The sequence below is a fragment of the Dasypus novemcinctus genome, chromosome 24 (genome assembly GCF_030445035.2).
Source record: "Dasypus novemcinctus isolate mDasNov1 chromosome 24, mDasNov1.1.hap2, whole genome shotgun sequence".
Lineage (NCBI taxonomy): Eukaryota > Metazoa > Chordata > Mammalia > Cingulata > Dasypodidae > Dasypus > Dasypus novemcinctus.
Window position 1 is genome coordinate 38525568 of NC_080696.1, and position 24761 is coordinate 38550328.

Below are 24761 nucleotides of genomic sequence, written 5' to 3' on the forward strand. Positions count from 1 at the left end.
AAAAATAATACTTCTGGCAATGAGTTTTAATTGTGACCTAGAGATGCAAAGTATAGCAATTTTTTTACCTTGAGGTAACAGAGGAGTTGTTTAAAGATTTTTGTGGAAGGAGAAGACAAGAGATGGGAATGGAATTAGAGGGCTAGAAATCTTCAGAAAAACTAAAAGTATATGTAATTCTTATTTTTAGGACCCTTTATAGATTTAATGCCTTTGTTAATTTAGCAGCATAAAATACCTTATGTAAAAATTATTTTTTAATCAAACAATTCCATTAAAAAATGGGAAAGCAAAGAAAAAGCAGAAAAATTTAGAGTGGAGGAAATTTTCTCATTTCTTTTTTTGCAATATTTATAACTAACACACCAAGGAAATATCATCAGAATAAATCAAAGGGTTTCTTCTCACCCACTTTTTCTAATACTTATCCTAGGCTTCCAGAAATCTCTTTCATTCTTCAGCTATGAAGAATATTCTAGGCACCTCCTGAGCTAAGGGACAATGAAAGACACTTTGGAGAGTACAAAGATTGATGCATGTGATCCTCCCCCAAATTCACCTGGAAGATAACATACATGAATGACAATGATACATAAAGAAACTGGAGGTGCTAGAAGAAAATGTACAAATTATTATCGGACTTCAAGCTGGGGCAAACTGGGGTTTGCTCCAGTTTAGGGTGGTAATGAAGTCAGTCAGTCCTGGAAGGAGGTGAGGGAGTCAGGGATGGGTGTTAGGGCAATCTAGATGTGGGTGGAAAGGCAGGAACAGGAAGGCATTCAGCTTGGCTGGCATGAGGAGTATGGGAAGCAATGGCAGATTGTGATACTTACTGAATGTTTACTATGATCTAGGCACATGTTCTTTGTTTCACCTATTTAAGATTTAAGAAGAGCAAGGGGAAATGAGTTTGGAAAGGAAGTCTGGAGTGTGAACAAAGCAGAAATTCACAAAGGTGCCCGGTCCAGCCCACAGCTCCTCTGTACCATCCCACCAAGCAGCTGGATAGCAGAGACAGAAGTCCATGAGGTAATGTGAGGTTCGTTCTTATACGGAAAAGCTGCTAACAAGAAATCATGTGAAATCCTGCTGAGGCAAGGGCATGCCAGGGACCACTGAGAAGGAATCAATTGTTACAATTTCTTAACTACAGTCCATTCCTTCCCGCCTTGTCCCCAAGGCTTGGAAAGCTTAAACCTGCTCATTGTAAGCCACAAGGTGGAGATATCTGGCAGGGCAGAACTGAGAGGAAGTCGTTTAGCCAGCCTAAGGTTACCATTAACACTTTTGAGCCACTGCCTTGAGCTAATTTTTATGTTTGTTTTCTAAGTTTGGTTGAAATGTCACAAATGGAAAAATTAAGTAAAGAGCCCGGTTAGCCTCAAGACTGGACACCTGGCTGCAAACCCAGCAAAAGAAACTTACTTCATTAGTAGACTAGGCAGAAAGTGAAATTTACATCTGAAATATGCCCGCACCAGGAGAAAGTGCTGAGGCCAAAGGCCTGTCTGTTTTTACAGCTGTGTCAAGTCTTACTTCTTTGCTCTTACCAACACTTAGGAGTGCGGCAAGGGCCCAAGGAAAAATGGTCTGCAACCTCTTCAGCTGCAACTCAGCTCACAAAGGTTTTTAAGATCCAGTTAATGAAATAAAACAAGACCAGATGAGGTGATATAATGAACTTTATTTCCACAGCTAATTTATATGTTTAAATCCCAAATGTTTTTTTTTAAGTCAGAACACTGTAAATTGTTGATGTGATTTTTGTAACCTCAAATTTAACACTTGCTTTTTATACCAACTTCGCTGATGATATGAGTCTGCCTCATTTTTCACAATAGTTGAGCCCCTATAAAAAGTTGGCAAAAAGCAAATTTTTGTAAAATGAAAATGTTCCCACCAAATGAGACTGGAATTATAATGTCAAAGGAGCTTTTGATTCAAATTTCTGAGTCATCATTAATTCACAAATGGCTCTCTTAGCTCTCAATCTTTCCTGCATCAATCCACTCAAGTAATGGCCTCGAAGAATTCTTTGGCATGGGAAAAATCACCACTACATTGATCAATTTTATAAATTCTACTTTTTATATGGGTTTTCTTAGAGAGGCACACCTGGCATGCCAAATAACACAGAGAAAGATTTGCAAATTATCACCTTCCAATCATAGGCTTTCAAAACCGAGAAGAAAGCTGGAAATTTTGTAGTTTTAACACCCCCTCCCACTTTTTAAAATGGAGAAACTGAAGCACAGAAGAGGAAAGATTTACTGGCTAGGCAAGGGTGAGAAGCAGGCCAGACTGGCTCCACACTGCCTACTATTCTTCTCTAGCCACATGTTCCCCCCTAACTTTACCATTTCTTTAGGTTTTATACACAGAGAAGACAAATTCCCTACACACACATACACACACAAAACTTAGAATGAATGATTAATATACAATTGTCTTGCCTTGTATAAAGGCTATCTGTTTATATCATGGGGTTGGAAAAGGGGAATCAAGTCCATTATAATAGAAAAGCAATATTAATTCCTAACTCTTCCAAATCTCTCTTTTTTTTAAATCACCAGCTTTTATTTATAGCCTTTGTAACTAAACTGAGCTTGGCATTTCTCTTCATGCAGGCAAATATAAAAGCCTGTAAAAAGCATTATGAATCACCTAAAATCTTGCTATTCAAAGTGTGGTTCTGTCCTCCCCCATATCCCCCCACCCCCACCCCCACATAGCACTGGCATCACCTGGAAGCTTTTTAGAAATGGAGACTCTCTGGCCCCAAACCTAGACCTACTGAATCAGAATCTGTATTTTAACAAGAAACCCAAGTGAACTTAAGGTACTTTAAAAAGTTTGAGAAACACTTATCTAAAACACTTCCCTATGAGGCAGCATCATATCTTGAATAATCCAGGTAGATAAAATGGCCAGATAAAATGGTGGAGGAAAACAAAGTGAGATTCTTGCAGGACTGCCCAGATGAACATCTGGACAAGAGACTGATATATCAGGTATGATTTATCTGATAAATAAGTTGGCTTTAAAACAGAATTCCCGCATCAGACCAGGTATTGGCTCTTTTGAGGGCTAAAGAGACCCACGGGTTCTATGGTCATGGCAGATGGGGTTCACCGCCATGTCAGTTGGCCCTTCTTTGGAGCTGGTGTTTCTGCGTGATGGAACTGGACTCAGATGGGATCTCTTTTCACAAGACTTTCATGCTACTTTACTGGAATTGTAGTTGGTGTTGGGGTTTAAGATATATTTAGGAGACTTGAATCTCTGGACTGACAATATGATAGCCACACCCTGAACCTCAACAGACTTCAACTCCTACACTCTGATTTATTGGACTTACCCCACTCAGCTAACATGGAGTTGAAGAATGTCAACAACCACACCATGGAGCCTAGACTGCCTACAACTGAAAGCAGGAGGATTGCATCCAGTATCCATGTGAAATCTAAGCCCCCTCTTGACATAGATGTGCAATGGACACAACCAATCCAATGTCCACAGAGAAAATGTGGCATTGGTGTGGGAAGGGTGGCCATGGTGGCTGCTGGGTGTGGGGAATGGGAGGAAGAGATGAGAAGGGGAGGTGTTTTCGGGACTTGGAGTTGTCCTGAGTGGTGCTTCACGGACAATTACGGGACATTGTAGATCCCCCCAGGGCCCACTGGATGGAACATGAGAGAGTATGGGCTATGATGTGGACCATTGACTATGGGGTGCAGCGATGCCCAGAGATGTACTTACCAGGTGCAAAGGATGTGTCATGATGATGGGAGAAAGTGTTGCTGTGGGGGGAGTGGGGGATGGGGACAGTGGGGTTGAATGGGACTTCATATTTTTTGAATGTAATATTTTTTAAAAAATGAATAAAAATTTTAAAAAAGCAAAAAATAAAAAAATAAAACAGAATTCCAGAGGCTAAAGTTCAATGTATTCATTCATTCAACAAATATTTCTTCATTCAATGTTTACTGCAAAAGCAAAGGACTGTGAATAAGACAGGGTTCCTGCCTTTATAAGGCTTATAGTCAAGTATAGACAATTACCTACAAAGTACCAAAGAATAAGATTCAAAGTGTTGCATATTGTGATGGAGAGATATATGAAAGTCCAAAACAAATTAATTGGGAAAAGGCAATTGAAAGGTTCCTGTGGCCAAGGAGTCAGTAACCCATGGCTCATTAAACTATTGGGGGGGGCGCCTAGGGGACAGTGGTGGCCCACCTGTCTCTAATAACCTTCCAACAGAGTTTAGTCAACAGTGATAAAGAAAACAGGTTTGCTAAAGAGAAGAGCTACGGCATAGCTGCCTGGCAGTCAGTCAAAGCTTTGGCTGGCCAGGGGGATCACTGGTCATTATTACATGTGATGATTTGAAACTGCCAAAATCACCCTATGTCCATTGCATGCTGCCACTGAGTTGGCTAGTAAGAACTTGAGCGCATGTAAAACACAAGCTGGATGAATAACTTAAAGTATAATAATTACACTACTGATTCCAGTTTCAGCATCTGGGACAGCAGGAAGGCATGACAGTGAGAAAAATGCAAAAAGAAACCAAAGAGGACAATTACAAAGACTTGAATATTGACTCCAAAACATGATGATTATGATAGCAACTAAAGCTTTGATCTATGCAATCATGGACAGAGCCTGAACAGAAATGCTAATGGTCTGCTGTCCCAGGGAAAGACATGTAAATGTTAATGAAGATACCCAAATGTGAACCCATGTCCACTTTGCCTCCTTATATATTTCCTCCAAAGATACCAGATTTTCAAAAAGTTATCAACCCCAGTTCCCAGGAGACAACTAGTATTTCCACAATATAGTTTCAAACACTACAATTTTACACACAGAGTAAGCACACAATACAAACAGACCATAATATAGTTTTTCAAAATAATTACAATAAAAGTAAAACATGGGTGAAGATCTCGCTCATTTAATTCCTGTGAAGCATAGGAAGATCTCAAAACATTGTCAAATGAAAAAAAAAAAAAAAAGGTGCATATCAGTATACAGAGAATGATAATGATATATCTTAAAACATACCAAAACCAATACTATGTATTTTCTACAGATAACATGGGGAAAAAGACTTATAAGGTATACACCAAACTGGAAAAAGTAGTTACTTCTTGGAAAGAGGCAATTTGTTAAAGGGAGTTGAATCTTAGTTAAAACATTTTGAATTTTAAAAACAATTGTAGAGTAAAAATATATTTAATATATATTAAGTGAAAAAAGGCCAATTTGCAGAAGTGTATATGGTATGAGTTCATCTGTGTTATAAGAATATACATTTATATATTTGTGTTTGTATAGAAAACTAAAAGGATATATATTGACTCTTAACAATGGTTACTTTCAGTGAGCAGGACTGGGGAAAAGAACTTGGTTTTTACATGAAAATGTTTCTTACTGTTTGATTTTTATTTTATGAGTATATATGACTTTTATCATATGTAAACTTTTTTTACTTCTCAGTCTATAAGGAGAACTTTACTCTGTAATGAAAAAAACAAATTAAACCATTTTATGCTCCCAGCTGCAAGGCAACAAAATGGAAATAACAAAGAACTAAATCTACTAAAACATGGTCTAGACACACAGAATACACAAGAGATTATTATTTATATAACCAACTGCATTCTAATGTTTTGGCTTTATTAATATTTTTCTGTTGTCATCACTTTCCATGTGACATATATAAAGTACATATTCCCCTGTATCAGGTTAATTACTAAATGTACAATGTACATTCTGAGTCAATACCTTGCCAAAGTCTTCTAGGTTGCTGCTAGTGACCTACGAGCTTACTTTTCAGTTCCTGAAGAGAGTGCAGGCCCCATACCAGGGTGTTTCCATCTCAACTAATTTAGAAGAGGACTGGTTCAAATTTTGAATCAGTGTCAAAGGCATAGTGTTCTTAAACTGAATTCTTATTTGATTCCCTCCATTCACCAAATTCAAAAGCTCCAGTCACAGTGATCTGGGCTGTATTAGCCCACCTCCAGATACAGGATGACTTCACACTGGCAAATCATGCTAATGTGTGCAAACATAAAGTATCTGTGGTCTGGCAGTCTTCACAGAGGCAAAATTAGTGACTCTAGCTCAATTGCCACTTGACATTAGGCAAGCATTTCACAGAAATCTAAAAGCAAGGCCATTCCAGAACAGATAACCCCCCATTCAAGTCAGGCGTTCCATCATCAGTTTTCCAGGAACAGAATCTGACAGCACTCACTTACCCCCATGACTCTGCCACGCTGCTCAACATCCTCCCACATAAAATGAACTATGATGTGACACATATACTTCCCACTCCGGCCTTCCTGCTTCATTCGGACTAGACACATCCTGGGTAAAAAGACATAAAGAGTCACTGGTTATTTACATTTTTTCACATCACACATGTCAATTGAAGGTCTGTTCATGTTTCTGTGGCATAGGCCACATAATAAAAAAAACCCTGGAAATTAATTTTTTTAAAAGTATTTTATTGAGGTATAACTTATATGCTGTAAAGTACATAAATCCTAAGTATACAGCTTAATGAAGTTTTACATATTATATATGTTCAAGATATACCCAGATCAAGATAGAGAATATTTAGAGTACCGCAGAAGGCTCCCTCCTCATAAATGGAAGGGACCACATTTAGTTTTTAGATAAGCAAGTCTAAATCCTTCATTTTACTGATGTAAATATAAGTCTTAAAAAACAATCGAGTACCTGTAAAGTTGGGTATACTCCAACACATAGCCATAAGCCACATGTGGTCTAAGTGTAAAATATACATAGGATTTAAAAGATTTAGTTCAATAAAAGTAATAAAATATTAATATTTTTATATTGCTTACATCTTGAAATAATATTTTGGATACACTGGATTAAATGAAACATACTAAATTAATTTAATCTGCTTCTTTTTACTCCCCCCCCCACCCCCACTTGTCTGCTCTCTGTGTCCATTCCCTGTGTGTTCTTCTGTGACTGCTTCTATCCTTATCAGCGGTACTGGAAATCTGTGTTTCTTTTTGTTTCGTCATCTTGCTGTGTCAACTCTCTGTGTGTGCGGCGCCATTCTTGGGCAGGCTGCACTTTCTTTCGCGCTGGGTGGCTCTCCTTACAGGGCGCACTCCTTGCGTGTGGGGTTCCCCTAAGCAGGGGACACCCCTGCATGGCATGGTCCTTGCGCGCATCAGCACTGCACATGGGCCAGCTCCACACGGGTCAAGGAGGCCCGGGGTTTGAACCACGGACCTCCCATGTGGTAGGCGGATGCCCTATCCATTGGGCCAAGTCTGCTTCCCTCTTTTTACTTTTTCAATGTAGCTACTAAAAATTTTAAATTACGTGTATGCCTTGCATTATATTTCTGTGGGACAATACTGGCAGAGAACATAGATCATAAAAAGTATCACAATTATATTACATACATTATAATACATATATATTTATCAAATTGCTTTCCCCACTAGAATGTAAGCTCCATTGAAGGCAAGGATCAAATCAAGTTGTTTTTGTTTTTGTTTGTTTTTTATCATTGTGTCTCCAGGGTTAAAAGCATAAGCACTTAATATATGTTTGCTGAATAAATAAGTGAATAAAAATCCCCAGAGCCAGGTTTAGGGCTTTTTTCTCTGCAGCACACTACTTTTAATCAGTCCAGAGGACTCTGCTTAAGAACTTACATAGGTAAGAATGCAGAATCACCAACTTTTCAAGCTAATTTCTTATGTCATTCTTACAACCGGGCTTATTTCTATTATCTCTCGTTAAGTAGTCATTAAGCAGCTACAATATGACTACTCACTGATAAGAAAATTCCTTCTATAATTATGGAATATTCAGTCTAAAGTGATCATTCTATCTCCATACACTACCTTGACCACTAAAATTTACTAGTGATAGCAGTGTGTAATAGAATGATGCCAGGTTGGCCTGCCTCAATGTCTCTGTTAACGACTTCAGATGGAGGAAAGAAAACATACTTATCAAATTTCAGATGACAAGAGTGCCTGAGGAACCCGTGGGGCACCATCAAGCATACCAATATGCACATTGTGGGAGTCCCAGAGGAAGAAAGAAGGGACAGAGAGAATATTCAAAGAAATAATGGCTGAAAACTTCCCAAATTTAATGAAAGATGCATATACATGAGTAAGAAACTCAACAGACTCCAAATAGGATCAACTCAACAGATCCACACTGCAACATAGTATAATCAGTCTGTTGAATGCCAAAGACAGAGAATTCTGAAAGCCACAAGAGAGAAGCAATGTGTCACATACAAGAGAACCTCAATAAGATCAAGTACCAATTTCTCATATGAAACCATGGAGGCAAGGCGGCAGTGGAAAGATAAATTTAAAGAGCTGAAAGCAAAAAATGTCACCCAAGAATTCTAAATCCACACCTATTAAACTGTCAGTTTGAATGCATTTTTTTCTTTATTTGTTTGAATTTATTTTTAAAACACTTCATTGTTAGAAAAGCATCACAGTAAAACATGGAATTTTCAGGGTTATAAATTGTTTAAAGTTTTCCAGTCTTTGAAAGTTTTGAGTTGCACTTGATTCTGTTATATTACCTCTAAAAAGTATACACGGATTTTTAAAAATTTTATTTTCTTCATTAACAAGGAGACCTTGGCCATGTCATTTAATCAATCTGTGCTCACTGATTCATCTTTCTGAATATTGGAGAAACAACCTGAGTTTGTTTTTAAGATTAAATAAGATAAATGTGACTGGACAGGATTTTTTAAAGTAATACTTCAATAATTTGTTGAGCTACCTTTTTGTCTATTTTTTTGAACTTGAAATAGTTTACTAATTTTGAAAAATAAAAAGTATGCATGGAAAACAAAAATAAAAGAATTCTGTATCATGATATATAGAAGAATTCTATATTATCTTTCAAAAATAAGGGAGAGAGTAAGATAAACCCAGATTAACAAAAGTTGAGGGAGTGTGCCAACACTAGACCAGCCTGACAAGAAATGCTAAAGAGAGTTCTGTAGGTTGACAGGAAAGAACAATAGACAACATATCAAAGTTGCATGAAGAAATAAAGATCCCCCATAGGGTAATACCTTGGGTAAATATAAGTGCCAGTACTATTGTATTTTGTTTGTAATTCCACTTTTTACTCCCTACAGGATCTAAAAGGCAAATGCATAAGATGTAATGAGAAATCAGTGATTTTGAACATATAATGCATAAACACGCAATTTGTGACAAGAACTACATAAAAGTTGGGGGATGGAGGCATATAGGAATGCAGGTTATATATACTATTGAAGTTAAGTTGACATCAAAGCAAACAAGATTGTTAGAGATTTAGGATGTTAAATTTAAGTCCCATGGTAACTACAAAGAAAATATCAGAGAATATGCAAGCTCATACACACAGAAATTGGAGTATAGGTTGCCAGGACGGGGAGAATGGGGAGTTAAAGCATAATGGGTATATAGTTTCTGTTTGGGGAGATGGAAAAGATTTAGTAACGGAAGATGGTAAGGTTCCTGTAACATTCTGAATGTGATTAATACAACTGAGTGGTTGAGACAGGAAAATTTACATTGTATTTATGTTCACAAAATTAAAAAAAAAAAAAAAGCAACTAAAGAGACAAGGACAATTAAATGCAATATGTGATCATAGGAGGAGAAAGCTCAAAAGGACATTACTGGGAAAACAAAAAAGAAAATAAACAAATAAATAGGACATTACAGGGACATATGAAAAAACTGGAATATAGATTGTAAGCTTTATATTAATGTTAAATTTCTTCAACTTTATAACTATAGTTAAGGTAGCTACATAAGTGAATATCCTTGCTTTTAGGAAGTATACATGGCAGTTTTAAGTGTTCAAGGAGCTTGATGTAAAAAAAAAAAGGAGCTTGATGTATACAACTGAATGCAAGTATTTAGAAAATGAATCGATAAATAGGCAGATAGATAGATGGCTAGACAGAATGACAGTGTAAATCTGGCAAAATAATTGGTAAATCTAGTTATCTGGGAAGATAGGGGTATGTAGGAGTTCTCTGTATGAGTTTTGTATTAGTTTTGTAATTACCCTGTATGTCTGAAAGTATTTCAAAAAATTTTTTTTCAAAAGAAAGGGAAAAAAAATTCGCATGACAAGAAGTTGGGCAAGAAAACAAATATGCTGGATAACCCAACCACGAACCAAAAATAAATAAATACTTTAAGAGACCATGTCATGGGAAGCAGATTTGGCTCAACTGATAAGAGCATTCACCCACCTACCACATGGGAGGTACAGTGTTCAAAACCAGGGCCTCCTGACCCACGTGGTGAGCTGGCCCATACGCAGTGGTGATGCACACGAGGAGTGCCCTGCCACACAGGAGTGTCCCCCATGTAGGGGAGCCCATGCACAAGGAGTGCACCCCTCAAGGAGAGCCATGTGAAAAAAGTGCAGCCTACCCAAGAGTGGTACCACACACATGGAGAGATGATGCAGTAAGATGACACACACAAAAAAAGACACAGATTCCCAGTGCTACTGACAAGAATACAAGTGGAAACAGAAGAACACACAGCAAATGGACAGAGAGAGTAGACAACTGTGGGGGGGTGGGGAAGGGAGGTAGAGGAGAGAAATAAATTTTTAAAAATCTTAAAAAAAAAAAAAAAAGAGGCCATTTCAATGAGTTGAATCTAACAAGATGAATTTGAACAGGAATGCATTTAAAGTCCTGCACTTGGGTCTAAAAGAACTGTAAAGGTACAGGATAGATGGGTTATGCCTAGTTACGTGTGACAAAGCCTTTTAGGCTTAAGTTGATAGTATATGCTCAACTAGAAACAAGAGGATGATGAGACTGTCCCAAATAGTTAATGTGATTTGAGATACAGTAACAGAAACCTATCTTCAATGTGCAAAATGAGACTTTTGTTCTATTCAGCATAGATATGACTCTCCTTGGAATACTATACTTAGGTTTGAACATTATATTCGGAGACACAAGAGTCCACCAATATTTAATCTGAAGAAAAACCAAGAGTTGCTTTAACATATTGTAAGAAAGTGATTAGACTGTGTGTCTAAGAGAATCAGAACCAGTGAGTGGGCCATAGAGGGAGAAAGATTTACTCAATATTGAACAACAAAGCAAAAACTCACTGACAAGTGGGTGGCTGAAGATTCAAATGAAGGAATGTATGACCTCAAAATTTGAGAATTTGCCTATTCTTAAAAGGTGAATAAATGCTTGGTAGGAACTGAACTATCCGAGAGGAGGCTGACTACATGATTGGTAACGTCCATTACAACCTTAGGATTTGTTGATGGTGTGATTTTAAATTTGTAACCTCTGAACCTAGTTAGAGCCTAAGAAAGAACAGTCTGGACAATCATTAAACAGGTCATGGAAAAGATTTAGCTACTTTACATGAGATTGGGCATATTCCAAGGCAGAAACAAAGTGGGGAAAATTCAATAGTCCTTTTTTTAAAGGAGTTTCCTAAAAGTTAATCAAATCACTCATGTTAGTCTCTCACCTGAAAAGATGCTGTGTATTTTGATGCATAAGTGTTGTCAGAAGCCAACTCAGCAACAGTTATAGTGAGGTAATGGAATTCTTCATTTATTTGAAAATTCTGTAGTTTGTTAATACACCTGCCCTCTGAGGTTTAAAAGGCACAGATTTTTCTCAGACCATAAACTTTCTAACTACATCAACATGAGGTGAAATATTTTTTGTTTCATAGCACAGCTTGTTCTATACCCTTACAGATAACAGGCAGCTCAAAGGGTTATCTGGGTTGGAAAGCTAAAGTAAAATGAAGACACTTTTAAGACATGACTGAAAATTCATTCAGTGAGCATAAATTGAGCTATTACTATGTGAAATTATACGGTTGGGTGCTGTGGGAATTAGCGTTATGGCTGAAACTAGAGCTCAGCTCCCATGGAACAGTTAAGTCTCCTAGGAGAGAGAAAACATGCCATATACAAAAACCCCTAAAACAGAATGCAATAAGCGTCCCCAAAAAAAAGCAGAAAGGGCAATGACATTTGAGAGGATTACTTTTGGCTGAGTGGGATCAGAGAAAGTTTCATGTAACTGGGAGTTGGAATGATGAGATGAACAGATAGAGACAAGGGATAAAAGGAATTTCTAGCAAATGGAACATTATAAGCAAAGGTAGGACCCTTGGAAGAGTTCAGCACACATTAAGGGAATAATGAATGCCCAAGATTTTGTGGGAGGGAAGGGTATATGAAGCATAAAAATGAAGACAGAAGAGTCATAAAGGGCTTTCAAATGCCATATTAGTAAGTCTGGACTTCACTCAGTAGAAAATGGAGAGCCAGTGAATGTTTTTCAGGAAGAAATATAATATGATTAGCACCTTGGCCCTACTTCTTGTCTCTTAAGAGCAGATGAGTCTCTTAAGAAGTTAATTCCCTATTCCTAGCCTCAACCTTCTAATTAAATATTAATGTCACCAGGGTTGGAGAATGACAAATTTGGTGAACATTTACTTTAGTAGAATCTTATAGTATTCAGAATAACCTGATCCAAAAATAAAAACTAAAGATCGCACCTACCTGGTGCCAAACATGCAACCAGCAAAGTTTGTTATAATTTGCACCTAATGTTGCTGGGGATGCTGATAGTTTAGAAAACATGGTTTAAAGCCTGTTAAATAAAAGGAGGGCAAACTCTAACCCTCCTAAAACACTACCTCATTAATTCTGAAGACATTTGATGCAAAGCACTTTCAAACAAAGTACAACAAAGTTCTTCACACACACCTGAAGTTATAAAACCAAGCCAAAGAATTAACTTCTATCAACACCATAGAGAGATTGAAAGGTGAAGAATTTTCTTGTCTGTTTTATTATTACTGAAATAATGAAAATGCTCAAATAATGACTGAAGTGATGAATGCTCAACTATGTGATTTTACCAAACACCATTGACTGTACACTTTGGATGAACTGTATGCTTTATTAATATGTATCAATAAAACTGATTTGTTTAAAAAAATCTACCAATAGGAAGTGTGCTGGGAATTCCCATGAATTCTAAGCTGGGAAAATAAGATTCTGAGCCACAGGGCTGTCCAATTACCAGCACCATAATCAGCTCAACTAATTGCTGCTCTAAGTGTATGGATCAGGTTCTTTAGGTGGTTAAAGGCAGAAAAGTAGTCCTATTATGAAGAACTTTTGTGTTTATCCCCTTTGAGGCAAAAGCAGAGCTGGGTCCCACATCTTAGACAGACAGCTGCCTGGAATGTCCAGACCAAGCAGTTGAAGGCCAATTCTTAGGTTACCAGACCTTGAAGCCTATCACATTCAGTCTACTCCTTTCTTTGTTTAGTAACTGTTTTGAATAGGTAATACATGCAGTAATTCAAAGTAAGTCTCCCTCCTATCCTCATGCCCCAGCCATTTCCTCCCCCTAAAGCAACCAGTTACTAATGTCTTAGGAGTCCTTCCGTATATAATCTATATACATAGATGGGTCTAGCTATGTATTATTTTTACATAAATGGTAGCTTGCTTTTTTTTTACCTTTTCTACAATACTTTTTCAAAGATTTATTTCCCCCCCCCCCATTGTCTGCTCTGTATCCATTCGCTGTGCATTCTTCTGTGTCTGCTTGTCTTCTCTCTTTTTTTAATTAATTAATTTATTTCTCCCCACTTCCCCCACTCACCCCATCCCCACTGTCTGATCTCTGTGTCTTTTTACTGTGTGTCATTCTGTTTCTGGTTGTATTCTCATTAGGTGGCTTGGAGAACCGATTCTGGGACCTTCCGGAGTGGGAGAGAGGTGCTCATTCTCTTGTGCCACCTCAGCTCCCTGGACTGTTCCATCTCTTACTATCTCTCCTCTGTGTCTCTTTTTATTGCATCATCTTGCTGCACCAGCTCTCCATGTGGGCCAGCACTCCTGCGTGAGCCAGCACTCCTGCGTGAGCCAGCACTCCTGCGTGGGCCAGCACTCCTGCGTGGGCCAGCACTCCTGCGTGGGCCAGCACTCCTGCGTGGGCCAGCACTCCTGCGTGGGCCAGCACTCCACGTGGGCCAGCACTCCACATGGGCCAGCACTCCATGTGGGTCAGCTCTTTGCTTGGGCCAGCTTGCCTTCACCAGGAGGCCCAGGGAATCAAACCCTGTACCTCACCTATGATAGACAGGAGCCCAATTCCTTGAGCCACATCTGCTTTCCCCATATTATTTCTCTACACACTATTCTTAAGACAAAATATTTAGCCTGAAACAAAAAGGAACTCCAACTCTGTGTCTCATCTACAGATACCATAGTCATTTCAGTGAAACATTTTTTGGAGGCCAGAGATATTAGATTTCTTCTAATTTATTTAGCAATTGTGGGACAACATCTGATCTAGCCTGAATTAGGTTTTCTGGCATTCAAAAAATCACTAAGAAATAGGAAGAAAGCAAAAATGATCCTTAAATAACAAAAATGGATAAAGTGCTACAATTAACAACTAACACAATTATGTGCCAGGCACTGTGCTAAGCGAATTAAATGCATTATTTCATTTTACCCACCCAATAATTCTATGAGACTGATAATCTTACTACCCCCATTTTACAGTTAGGGAAACTGAATCTTAGAGAAGTAAAGTAACTTGGCTACTAAATGGCAAAGCTGAGATTTGAAACCCAAACAATCTGATCCCAGAGACTACTAAGTTTCTGCCTCCTTTGCCGACAAACCCTGCAGAATCCATTTACTCTTATTTTTCATTTAATTCTTACAAGGACAGTAATTTAAGACTAGCATCATATTAGAAATAACATATGAAAATGGAAAAGACTGGCTAACATCAGCAAGCATACCTACAACAAAAACTAACTGCCGGCGGCCTAAAAGGAAAAGAAGAAACTAAAAATATATTTAAAACAGACATAAAAAATAAAATAGCAGAGCAATTGAGGTTCAACATTGTAGCAGTTTGATATGGTTATGAATTATAAAAATAGATATTGGATTATGTTTGGTCTGTACCTGAGCATGATTAGGTTATGATTATTAGGGCTTTGATTGGGCCACATCATTAGGGTGTGGGGACTCATATATAAAAGGCACAAGGGGTGGGGACTCATATATAAAAGGCACAAAAAAGGACAGAGTTGAGGGTTTTTAATGTTGGAGTTTAATGCTGAAGCCTTTAGCTGGAGCCCCAGGGAGTAAGCTCACAGAGGAAACAGAAGCAAACCCCAAGAAAAGAGAAACCCTGAACCCAGAGAGAAGCAAGACCCTGGAAGGGAGGAACCCAGGAAGCCTGAATCCTTGCAGACATTGACAGTCATCTTGCTCCAACAGGTGAAAATAGACTTTGGTGAGGGAAGTAACTTATGCTTTATGGCCTGGTATCTATAAGCTCCTACCCCAAATAAATACCCTTTATAAAAACCAACTGATTTCTGGTATTTTGCATCAGCACCCCTTTGGCTACTAATACAAGCATGGTAGAGCGAACTCAGTGCAACTCAAAGAAAACAGTCAGGCAAAATACAGTTAAGAGTTATTATGACAATTCGAGGTCATCCAAAAAAGTTACATTATGTTTGAAGGTGAGAGGAAAATAAGTAACAAAAGAAGAGGATGTGGCTCAAGCAATTGGGCTCCCATCTACCATATGGGAGGTCCAGGGTTCAATTCCCGAGGCCTCTCGGTGAAGGCAAGCTGGCCCACATGGCAAGCTGGCCTGAGCAGAGAGCTGGTCCGAGCAGAGAGCTGGCCCAAACAGAGTGCTGGTCCAAGCAGAGTGCTGGCCCATGCAGCATCCTGACCCACACAGCATGCTGGCCCATGCAGGAACGCTGGCCCGCACAGGAATGCTAGCACAACAAGATGACACAACAAAAAGAGACACACAGGAGAGACAATGAGAGATGCAGAAGACAAGGGAGCTGAAGTGATGCAAGAGATTGAGAACCTCTTTCCCACTCCAGAAGGCCCCAGGATTGGATCCAAGTGCCGTCTAGGGAGAGGACAAGCAGACATAGAAGAGCACACAGCAAATGGACACAGAAAAGCAGACAGCAAGTGCAAAATAACAAGGGTGGGGGGTGGAGGGATAAATAAATAAATCTTTAAAAAATAAAAAAAGGCTAACAAAAACAAAAAAGATCCTGGCACCCACTGAAAACCAATGTCAACACTTATCACAGGCTCTGACCATACAACAATGTCTGAGTCACTAAGTAAGCTCTTCCACAACAATTGAGACTACTAGGTTTAAACAAAAGAATAAAATAGTTCTACTTCGATAGAGCTGTTATTGAAAGGTGAATAAATCATGGATGCATTCCTCCTAGTTAATGCATAAATTAAATGTTGAGAGGTCAAATTACATTTTGCCACTGATTTATTTTCATAATTTCAGAGCTCTGTTCCTGATGTGGGGAGGTGAGGACTTCCATACTAAAACATAATAACAATTGTTGTTAAGAATGAAAAAAAAAAAAACTTTTAAAAGAGACAATCTGGTAATAAGATTCTTCAGTTATTTAATTCAATCATTCATTTAAGAAGTATTTACTAAGCACTTATCCTGGGTATAGACTTACTGGGCATAGCTATTCTCTGTTTAGAAGCAATTCCAGTTGCTACTCCCAAGTTTGATGATGTTCTTAAACCCACAATTTATTATTGAGGTTTTAAGCTTCACAGTACTATCCTTGTCTCTCAGTGATTCCAGTGCCTCATAAATAATACTGATCTCTTTTACATATAAGGAAAGCAAATAACGCAGCTAGCAAAGTAAAGAAAAAAAAGGAGTGTTCAAGTCCTAGTCTTGAAGGCTCTCTAATATCTCTAAAAGGCAAGCAGAGAGGCAGGGGACAAGGGAAGAAAAACTCACTGACTAGAACTCTCAAATAATAAAGGGCTAAGATGTAATTCTGCTACCATATATTAGTTCCTCTGAGACATATTTGCATTTGCATTCACTATCTCTTTCAACCTACGTAATCATCTGTATGGACAGAATTATCTCTATATAATCCTAACTCTTCCCATTTTACAGAAAAGAAAACTGATGCTCTGAGGTAAGTAACTTAAGGTTACACAACTGGAGAACAAAGGAGCTGGAATGATGCCTGCCAGGCCCCAGAGGTCCACACTCTGCCCCAAGCCATATCTCACCCATGTCAGTGTCAGGCTCAGCTGTTTCTCTCATTCTGTGGCAGTTCAGCACCAAGGGCCTCTTCCTGCTAAGTAAGACAAGTAGGAAGACAACAATGCTGTCTGCGAGTTAAAAGAACAGGAGAGTTGCCTAGTAGGGTTTTCTCCTCTGTCTAAATTCAGGAGTGAAGAATTCTTGTTATTTCTGATGCTGACCTCCTGCCATATCCTGGCAGCTCTAAGCATCCTGCCTTGCTCACTATTTGGGTCCTCTGACAATGCCAGTTGTGTGGGGTTTTTAAAAAAATTTTTTTAAATTTATTTCTCTCCCCTTCCTCGCCACGCCATGCCCCCCCCCCCGTGTTGTCTGCCCTCTTCCATTCACTGTGTGTTATGCCTGCTTGTATTCTTGTCAGCAGCACCAGGAATCCATGTCTCTTTTCTGTTGCGTCATCTTGCTGTGTCAGCTCTCCGTGTATGCAGCACCACTCCTGGGCAGGCTGAGCTTTTTTAGCATGAGGTGGCTCTCCTTACAGGTTGCACTTCTTATGCATGGGGCTCCCCTACACAGGGGACACCCCTGCGTGGCAGGGCACTCCTTGCATGCATCAGCACTGCGCATGGGCCAGCTTACCACATGGGTCAGGAGGCCCTGAGTTTGAACCCTGTACCTCCCATGTGGTAGGCAGATGCTCTATCCATTGAGCCAAATTCGCTTCCCGCCAGTTGTATTTTGCCTTGTTTCTCCCACATGGTACTTTATAAACTGCATAGAGCAGATCTGACTTTGAATTCAGTGGAAGACTAGTGGGCACTTGGGCAGGTTTGTCTCTCTGGCTGCTACGTAGGAATCCTAAAGGGGACTTACACACAGCTTACTTCCTTTACTCTGCCATTAGCTAAGGCCAAGAAAGCAAATCCTACATGGCCATACTCAAGCCCCAGCAGTGTGCTAATGAATGAGTTTATTTATTTGTGAGCTGGCACGTTGACCCTTTCCTAAGGCTGTGCACATGGCTATCTCCGCCTGGTTTCCCAAACTCCCTCCCCATGAAGCCTAATCCTTCTGCGGGGAGGAGTAGGGCTGCAGGGCAGTCTGTGGGAAAACAGGAAAATGGGGTGAGGTACTTCCTGAAGCCATCTCATCCAACCTGGCCTAGAGCCCGCCTGTCAGATCCACTATAAAAGACAAGCTCCTGGGTAGCAAATACCAGTGCTCTTAAGGTTATGCAACCTTGATAAAATGCTGCTGCACAGGTCTTTGGTTTAGGCAAAAAAAGTTACAAGGACAGGTGTCTGAACAGAGTGGCTCTAGCTGGGGGAGGGAGAAAGAGGGGATGTGCACATTGCCAGGCCTCACCATATATAGCAGGTCTGGAGCTGCTGGAATCCTGTATGAGCCTGAACGCCCTACAGCTACATCAAAACTGCAGTGGTGATTTTAAAGAGTCTTCTTGCAAAGGTTGGGTGTGTCTGCAGCGCAGTCCTCTGACTGGTCTGAGGCTGCAACCAGTCTATTTGCCAACCCCTTCCCACCCCCACACTTCTCTCTCTTCTTTCCCAGGGTTTCTTCCCCTGAGCTTATAAACAAGTTCGTGTTTCCCCCATCTTAAAATTAAAAAAAAATTAAAGTAAAAAAAAAACAAACGCTTCCCCTCCACCCTGTTTCTCCCTTCAGTGATCATTCTGTCATCTTCCCTTCTCACTTGAAACTTTTAAAAAAATAGTTTATAATCACTTCTTCCCCTCCTAATAACTCCCCACTGTCCTCTGGGTCTAATTCCTGGAAGGTCAATGACTACTTTACTATTACCAGGTAGCCACCCCTCTCCTAAGCCCCCATAAGACCTGCAGGCTTGCTTAACACAGCACTTATCACTCTGTAATATTTTCAGGTTTACTTACTGGCTCTTCCAGGATACAGATGGTGAGTTCCAAGAAACACAGTGTCCACCATGGAATCAGTGGTAATGCTATGCTGTTTGTGTTCAGGGGAAGAGATACCTGTGCCCCCACCACCAAAAGGGGACAGCTGGGTAGGAAGCATCGTGCTACACAAGAGCAGTTCACATGGTTAGCTTTGGATTTGAGTCTTGGATTCCTCATTACTGATTACGTGGCCTGTGAGAAATCCCTTAAAACTGCTAAAACCATCTCCCCATTTGTAAAATGAGGGGACTGGATTAGATCCATGGTTTTTAAACTGTGTTTGATTTTCTACAGGGCTACATGATTCCCTTTTCATAAATACCAATGTGAGGACATGAAGTGAGCAGGTCATTTCCAGATCCTTCAATCTGAGCAGCAGTCCTTTTATTTGATTTTCATATTGTGGTTAAGATCCCGTTTTTACAAAGTGTTCTGCTGAAATATTTGAAAACCACCAGTTCCCTCTGCCTAGAATGCTTTTTCATTTACTCTTTGATTTGCTAACTTCTACTCCTTCTTCAGGTATCAGTTTAAATGTCACTGCTTCAATGAAGTCCTCTCTGAAGACCCCAAATCAATTAGGTACCCCTCTTCTCCAAGAGCCATATCATTTCCTCTTATGGCACCTAGCACAGTTGTATTTTATTAACAATTTGTTTAATGGTTCTGTCCCCAACTCTAAGCCCTACGAGGGCAGGGATCAAATCTGTCTGGTACACATAGCAGGTTCAATTAGAGGATAAATGCTGAATTCCTTTGGTTTTTTTATATCACTAATGAGGAAAGCAACTTAATACTTGGAGTTAGCCACACTTGCACTTAAATTTCCTTTCCACCACTTACGAGTTCTTTGGGCAAGTTCTCTGACTTCTCTAAGCCTCTCTCATACGTAAAATGGAGAGAAAGTAGTTGTAAGAGATGTTAGATAATATGTGTAAATAAGTAAAAGATAATATATGTAAAGCATAGTAGTAATTATTTATGATAAACCTGGCTTTAAAATAATTTTTAAAAAATACAAATAGCATTTTACTCTTTCACCACCCCAGCTCCATTATAGGCATATTCTAATTTTATTTGTTCCATTCCACTTTCTAAAATTAATGTCTGCCATTTAGAAGGTACCAGTGCTCCAAGATAAATTTTAAAATGGAATATCCACAAATCCATTAACACTTAAAATGCTAACAAAAATTCCAATTACATAAATCTTGCCACTCCAAGGAAACTTAAGTATGAAGAGAGCTTTGCCGCTCTCTCTCTACCAACTGGCTGAGGCTCACGGGGCTCAACCAAGTCAGATCTGAAGCCATTAATTATTCTTAAAACATTTATTGATCCAAACTAAGAATAAGACATGGGACTGAGGGGAAGACATGAAATGCAAAGATTGTGAAAATAATTCTTGCTCTCTATAACTTCCCACCCATAAGGAAGACTGATACATATACAATAAAATATAAAAATAGTTATGTGATGATTATTATAAAAGAGATGTGCAAAATCCTAATGGAACACAGAAGAAGAACTAACTGCTTTCAATGGGAAGGGAAGGCTTCGAAGAGATGATATCCGAGTTGGATAATAAAGGAAAAATAGGAGTTTGTCAGGAGGAAAGGGGAGGGCCTTCTAGGCAGAAGAAACTTTGTGCAGAAGAAAACTTGGTATTTCTACTACACAGATTTTCTTTTTCTTACTCACAAGGGGGTGGTAGTGGCAGTGGTGCCTGGAATGGCAAAAGATGAGACTAGTAAAAGCAGCATGGGTCACATTTGGTGGGAAATGAATGACATGCTAAGAAACTAGTGTTATATCCTAAGAACAACAGAGAATATCACGAAGATAGGAGTGTGTGTGTGTACTGATCCAATTTGCATTGAGAAGACAAATGGAACGTGGAGGGAGAGGTTGGAGGCAAAAGACCAAGGAAATCAATTTAGAAGGTGGCATTGAGAATGTTTGTTTAAAATTAATTTAAATGGAATAAAAGAGAGAGATAACCTAACACTGTAAGGATAAATTTTATAAAACTTTTGGATCAGATATATGTGTTTATACTGGATCATAAAGTAAAAGCATTTGTTACTATGGGTCATGGTCAAAAAAGTTGGAGAAACAATGAGTGAGATGCCAGATGACTGACCAGATGTATGGGGTGAGGGGAAAATCAAGGAGTTTCTGGTGTCAGCACCTGAGGGGATGAAGATGCCAGTGACCAAGATAGGGAAGAAAGGAGGAGGACTGCTTTTATCAAATCCACAGGGGATGCTGGATAGCCCAGACAGCAACCTTTCTCCACATTTTTCAAGAGCCACAGTTAATACTAATCTTGTCAGCAAAGACGAAGGACACACAGTCATTGCAGCTGCAAGCTCACATGAATACACAACTGATAAGGGCCCTCTAAGAACTGGAGGGGTCCCGAAGAATATATTCAAACAGTCCTAAATCCCAATCAACAGAAAAACTTTGGAACCATAGAAGATGGGAAAAGGGAAACATCAATACTTCCTCCAGAGAACTAACAGGATGTGAGTAAACCTGTCCATATCATAAGAGTTAACAAGGAGCCATCACCCTTGGGATGCCTACTCTGGAAAGCCTACTGCCAGAATGTTGTTTTGTTCATTAGGTTTTTGTTTTGTTTTTCTTGGGGGAAGGGGGGAATTCTACTTCTATGACTGTGTTCTAAGTCTCCCCACATTTTCCTCCTACCACCACCTAAAGGATGTATTTCAATCTCTCTATCTCTAGAACAAGGCCATTGAGTTCTATAATACTGGATTTGTCTATCCCTCAGTTACCCTCCTGGAGCATTAGGCTAAAAGAATAGGGCAAGAAGAACATATCTTCTCCATAGACTTAGGGTAGATCCATTACTACTCCTAAGGTCCTCTATCACAGGAGAAAGTTCCCCAGTACTTTTTGGAGGACCACAGCACAATTGGATCCCAAACTACTTTTCTGGCGACCCTTCCTCCTACATTGTTCCACAAACCTGCCCCACACACTTTAGGTGATTGGCTGCTCTCAAACACTCTGTGTTCTTGCACATGTTCTGTCTTTTGCTCCTGCTGTTCCCTTAGCCTAAAATGCCCTCCCTCTCTCTAACAGAAATTCTATTCACCTTCACAATGCATCTCAAATGTCATCTCTACCCCAGTGCATCTCGACTGTCATCTCTACCTTTATCCAAACACCTCCCCCTCCCCACTACAGTTTAGATTTAGTAACACCTCCCTATGCTTCTATAGCATCTGACTGTGCTTTGGGCATAGCACTCCTTTCCTTCTATCATCCATTACAGTTAATTACACTTTATGTTTGCCTTCCCACTAGACTAGGGTGCTTCACAGTCCTAACACACAATAGGGCCTCAAAAAGAGTTTGCTGACTCAAGCTGAAAAGCTACTGATTCATTCCACCTAAGCTTAGAGATCATCAGAAATAAGGGACAGTGAAAGAGTAGATTTAAGCAAACAGGCTCACTCCCCTACTTACAGTGGTAATGGTACTCCCCATCCCTCTAAGAAATCAAACCAACCGCAGCAAGGAGAACTAAGGAGGGAGGCATGGTTTGGAAATGGTGACCAACTTGAAGAACTATAAGTATTTTCAAGGCTCACTTGGCTGCTATTAGTCAGGTATTGACCTTGGGATGTGGTCACAGGGATTATATATTTTATTTTGCTATCCACTCCCTCTAACACTCTGATACCTGTAACATATGGGCAATAAAGAGTCTTTCATACAGGCTCTGAATATTATCTTTGATCTCCTCTGGGAACAGCCTAATCCTCCCCTCAACCCTCCCACCTTTCCAGTGAGAAATTCCACAGTGCCACCTCTGCAGTCTTCCCCTCTTGAAAAAGTAGTTTTCCTCTCAATATATCTGGCTTCCCTCCTTGGGCCCTCTTCCTAACCTCCTCAGGACAGAAGGAACATAGTATGCGTTCTCCACTGCCTGACTAAAAGATATACCTCTTTCAAAGAACTAATATATAGAACTATTAAAGGTTTTGACAGTTGCCGCTTCCTTTGTGATCCCTTAAGTATTAATTACATTTAGTATAGAACCTAGCCATTCCAATTTATAAATGACTATTTCATGTAACTTATCTCACTCACTAGATGGTGATTTCTTGAAAACTATTCCTAGTTCTCAGCAAAGTGCATACTGTACACTCAATAAACTGCCAGCTTTGGGGAAAAAAAACATAAAACAAACTGCCCTCTTAGGCTCTTCAGCCAAACTCAGTGAGTATGTGAGTTCTGAAGAAGAAATATTTCGGAGGTGATCAAAACCAGAAGTTTTTATATAGTAGTCACTCCTGTGATGCAAAGGCTCAGCTGAAGGTAAGCTCAAACAAGGGTCCTTTTGAAAAGGGAGCCATTCCCCAGCTTCCTCAGATATTCACTATGGTCAAAGTAGTAAACTTAGTTCTTCAGAATTTACTTTCCCAAGATCTGGCAGTTCAATAAATACACTCCCCAGCCCCCACTTCAACGTCTCTCCTATATCCCTCTGACCTTTAATAGTGTGTAACATTAGATGAAAAATTGATTTTTTTTGGCTACTTATTTCTCAGCTGAAGAAAAAATATACTGTTTAAGGTGTTAAATATTTTTACATGCAACAAACCTGGCATGAATCTAACCTGTATGCACATTTTGGAGGTACAAGCATAAATGTCAGTGCTATAATTTGTTATAGGTTTCTGAAGACCAGCAATGAAAATGACCACGGATTCTCACAATTCAAACCACTTTTACGTAAATGTGAACTTTCCTAAAACAGTCAAGGGACAGAACTTTCCATCTAAACTCGTGGACTCTCTTAGAGATACTGATAGAATTGTTCACTAGGTGAGATGGTCTTTGAAAAAAATCCTACAAATATTAGTTTCCTTCTGGGTCTGTACTTTGACTTTTAATAAAAATGTGCTTCAAGATACCAGTTATTAAAATGAAAGAAACCGTTTTCAATGTCTGAACAACTGCCATTCCATATAACCATATAATCAGCCTGCCTTAGGCTATACCTTCCAAGTTTATAGTATTTAAAAAATAATAATAATTTTTAAAAAATGGTGGCTTCACTTAAATTGCTCACTTACCATACATGAAGAAGAGTTATAAGAAACCATGAATTGAATGTATCAGGCATCTGACACCCTAGAAAATAAAAATAAAGTATAAATATATGAGGGTTTAAAGGAAACATACCAAATATATTTTAAATATTGTTAGGAATTTGTTCAACTAAAATATATGGCAGTTACAGTGCTCTCTGATTATGCTACCACAGAGAGGGGCAGTGGGACCACAGGATAAGACCATGGGTGGAAAGAGCACTGAATGCAGTCAGACAACCAGTCTTCTAGTTCCAGCTCTGTTACCACCTTGCTGTGTGATCTTGGGCAAAACACTTCTCTCTGAGCCTCATGTATATAATGTGGCCTAGATGACCTCTATGGTTCTTTGTAGTGTCTATGTTATTCTATGATATTTTTCCCTTTAGATCCCAAATTCTTCTGAAAAGCTAGGCAAGTACTACCTTGCCTACCCCACTTATATATAGGCTTTTTCCACACAAGCACAGCTGAGACGTTTAAGTCCTTCTAGTCTACTTTTCCTATTTTCTTTAAGAT

The 24761-nt window shown here is 39.3% G+C and overlaps 1 protein-coding gene across 4 annotated transcripts in view; it reads right to left on the minus strand.

The window, feature by feature from the left end:
• UQCC1 (ubiquinol-cytochrome c reductase complex assembly factor 1) overlaps positions 1–24761 on the minus strand; it is a 128702-nt gene that overhangs the window by 41065 nt on the left and 62876 nt on the right. For all 4 annotated transcript variants that reach the window (XM_058286975.2, XM_058286974.2, XM_058286976.2 and 1 more), the window contains 2 exons: positions 24228–24285; positions 6273–6381 (listed from right to left, as the gene is read on the minus strand). In XM_058286975.2, the coding sequence (XP_058142958.1) occupies positions 6273–6381; positions 24228–24285 (167 nt within the window). The remainder of the gene's footprint in view (positions 1–6272; positions 6382–24227; positions 24286–24761) is intronic.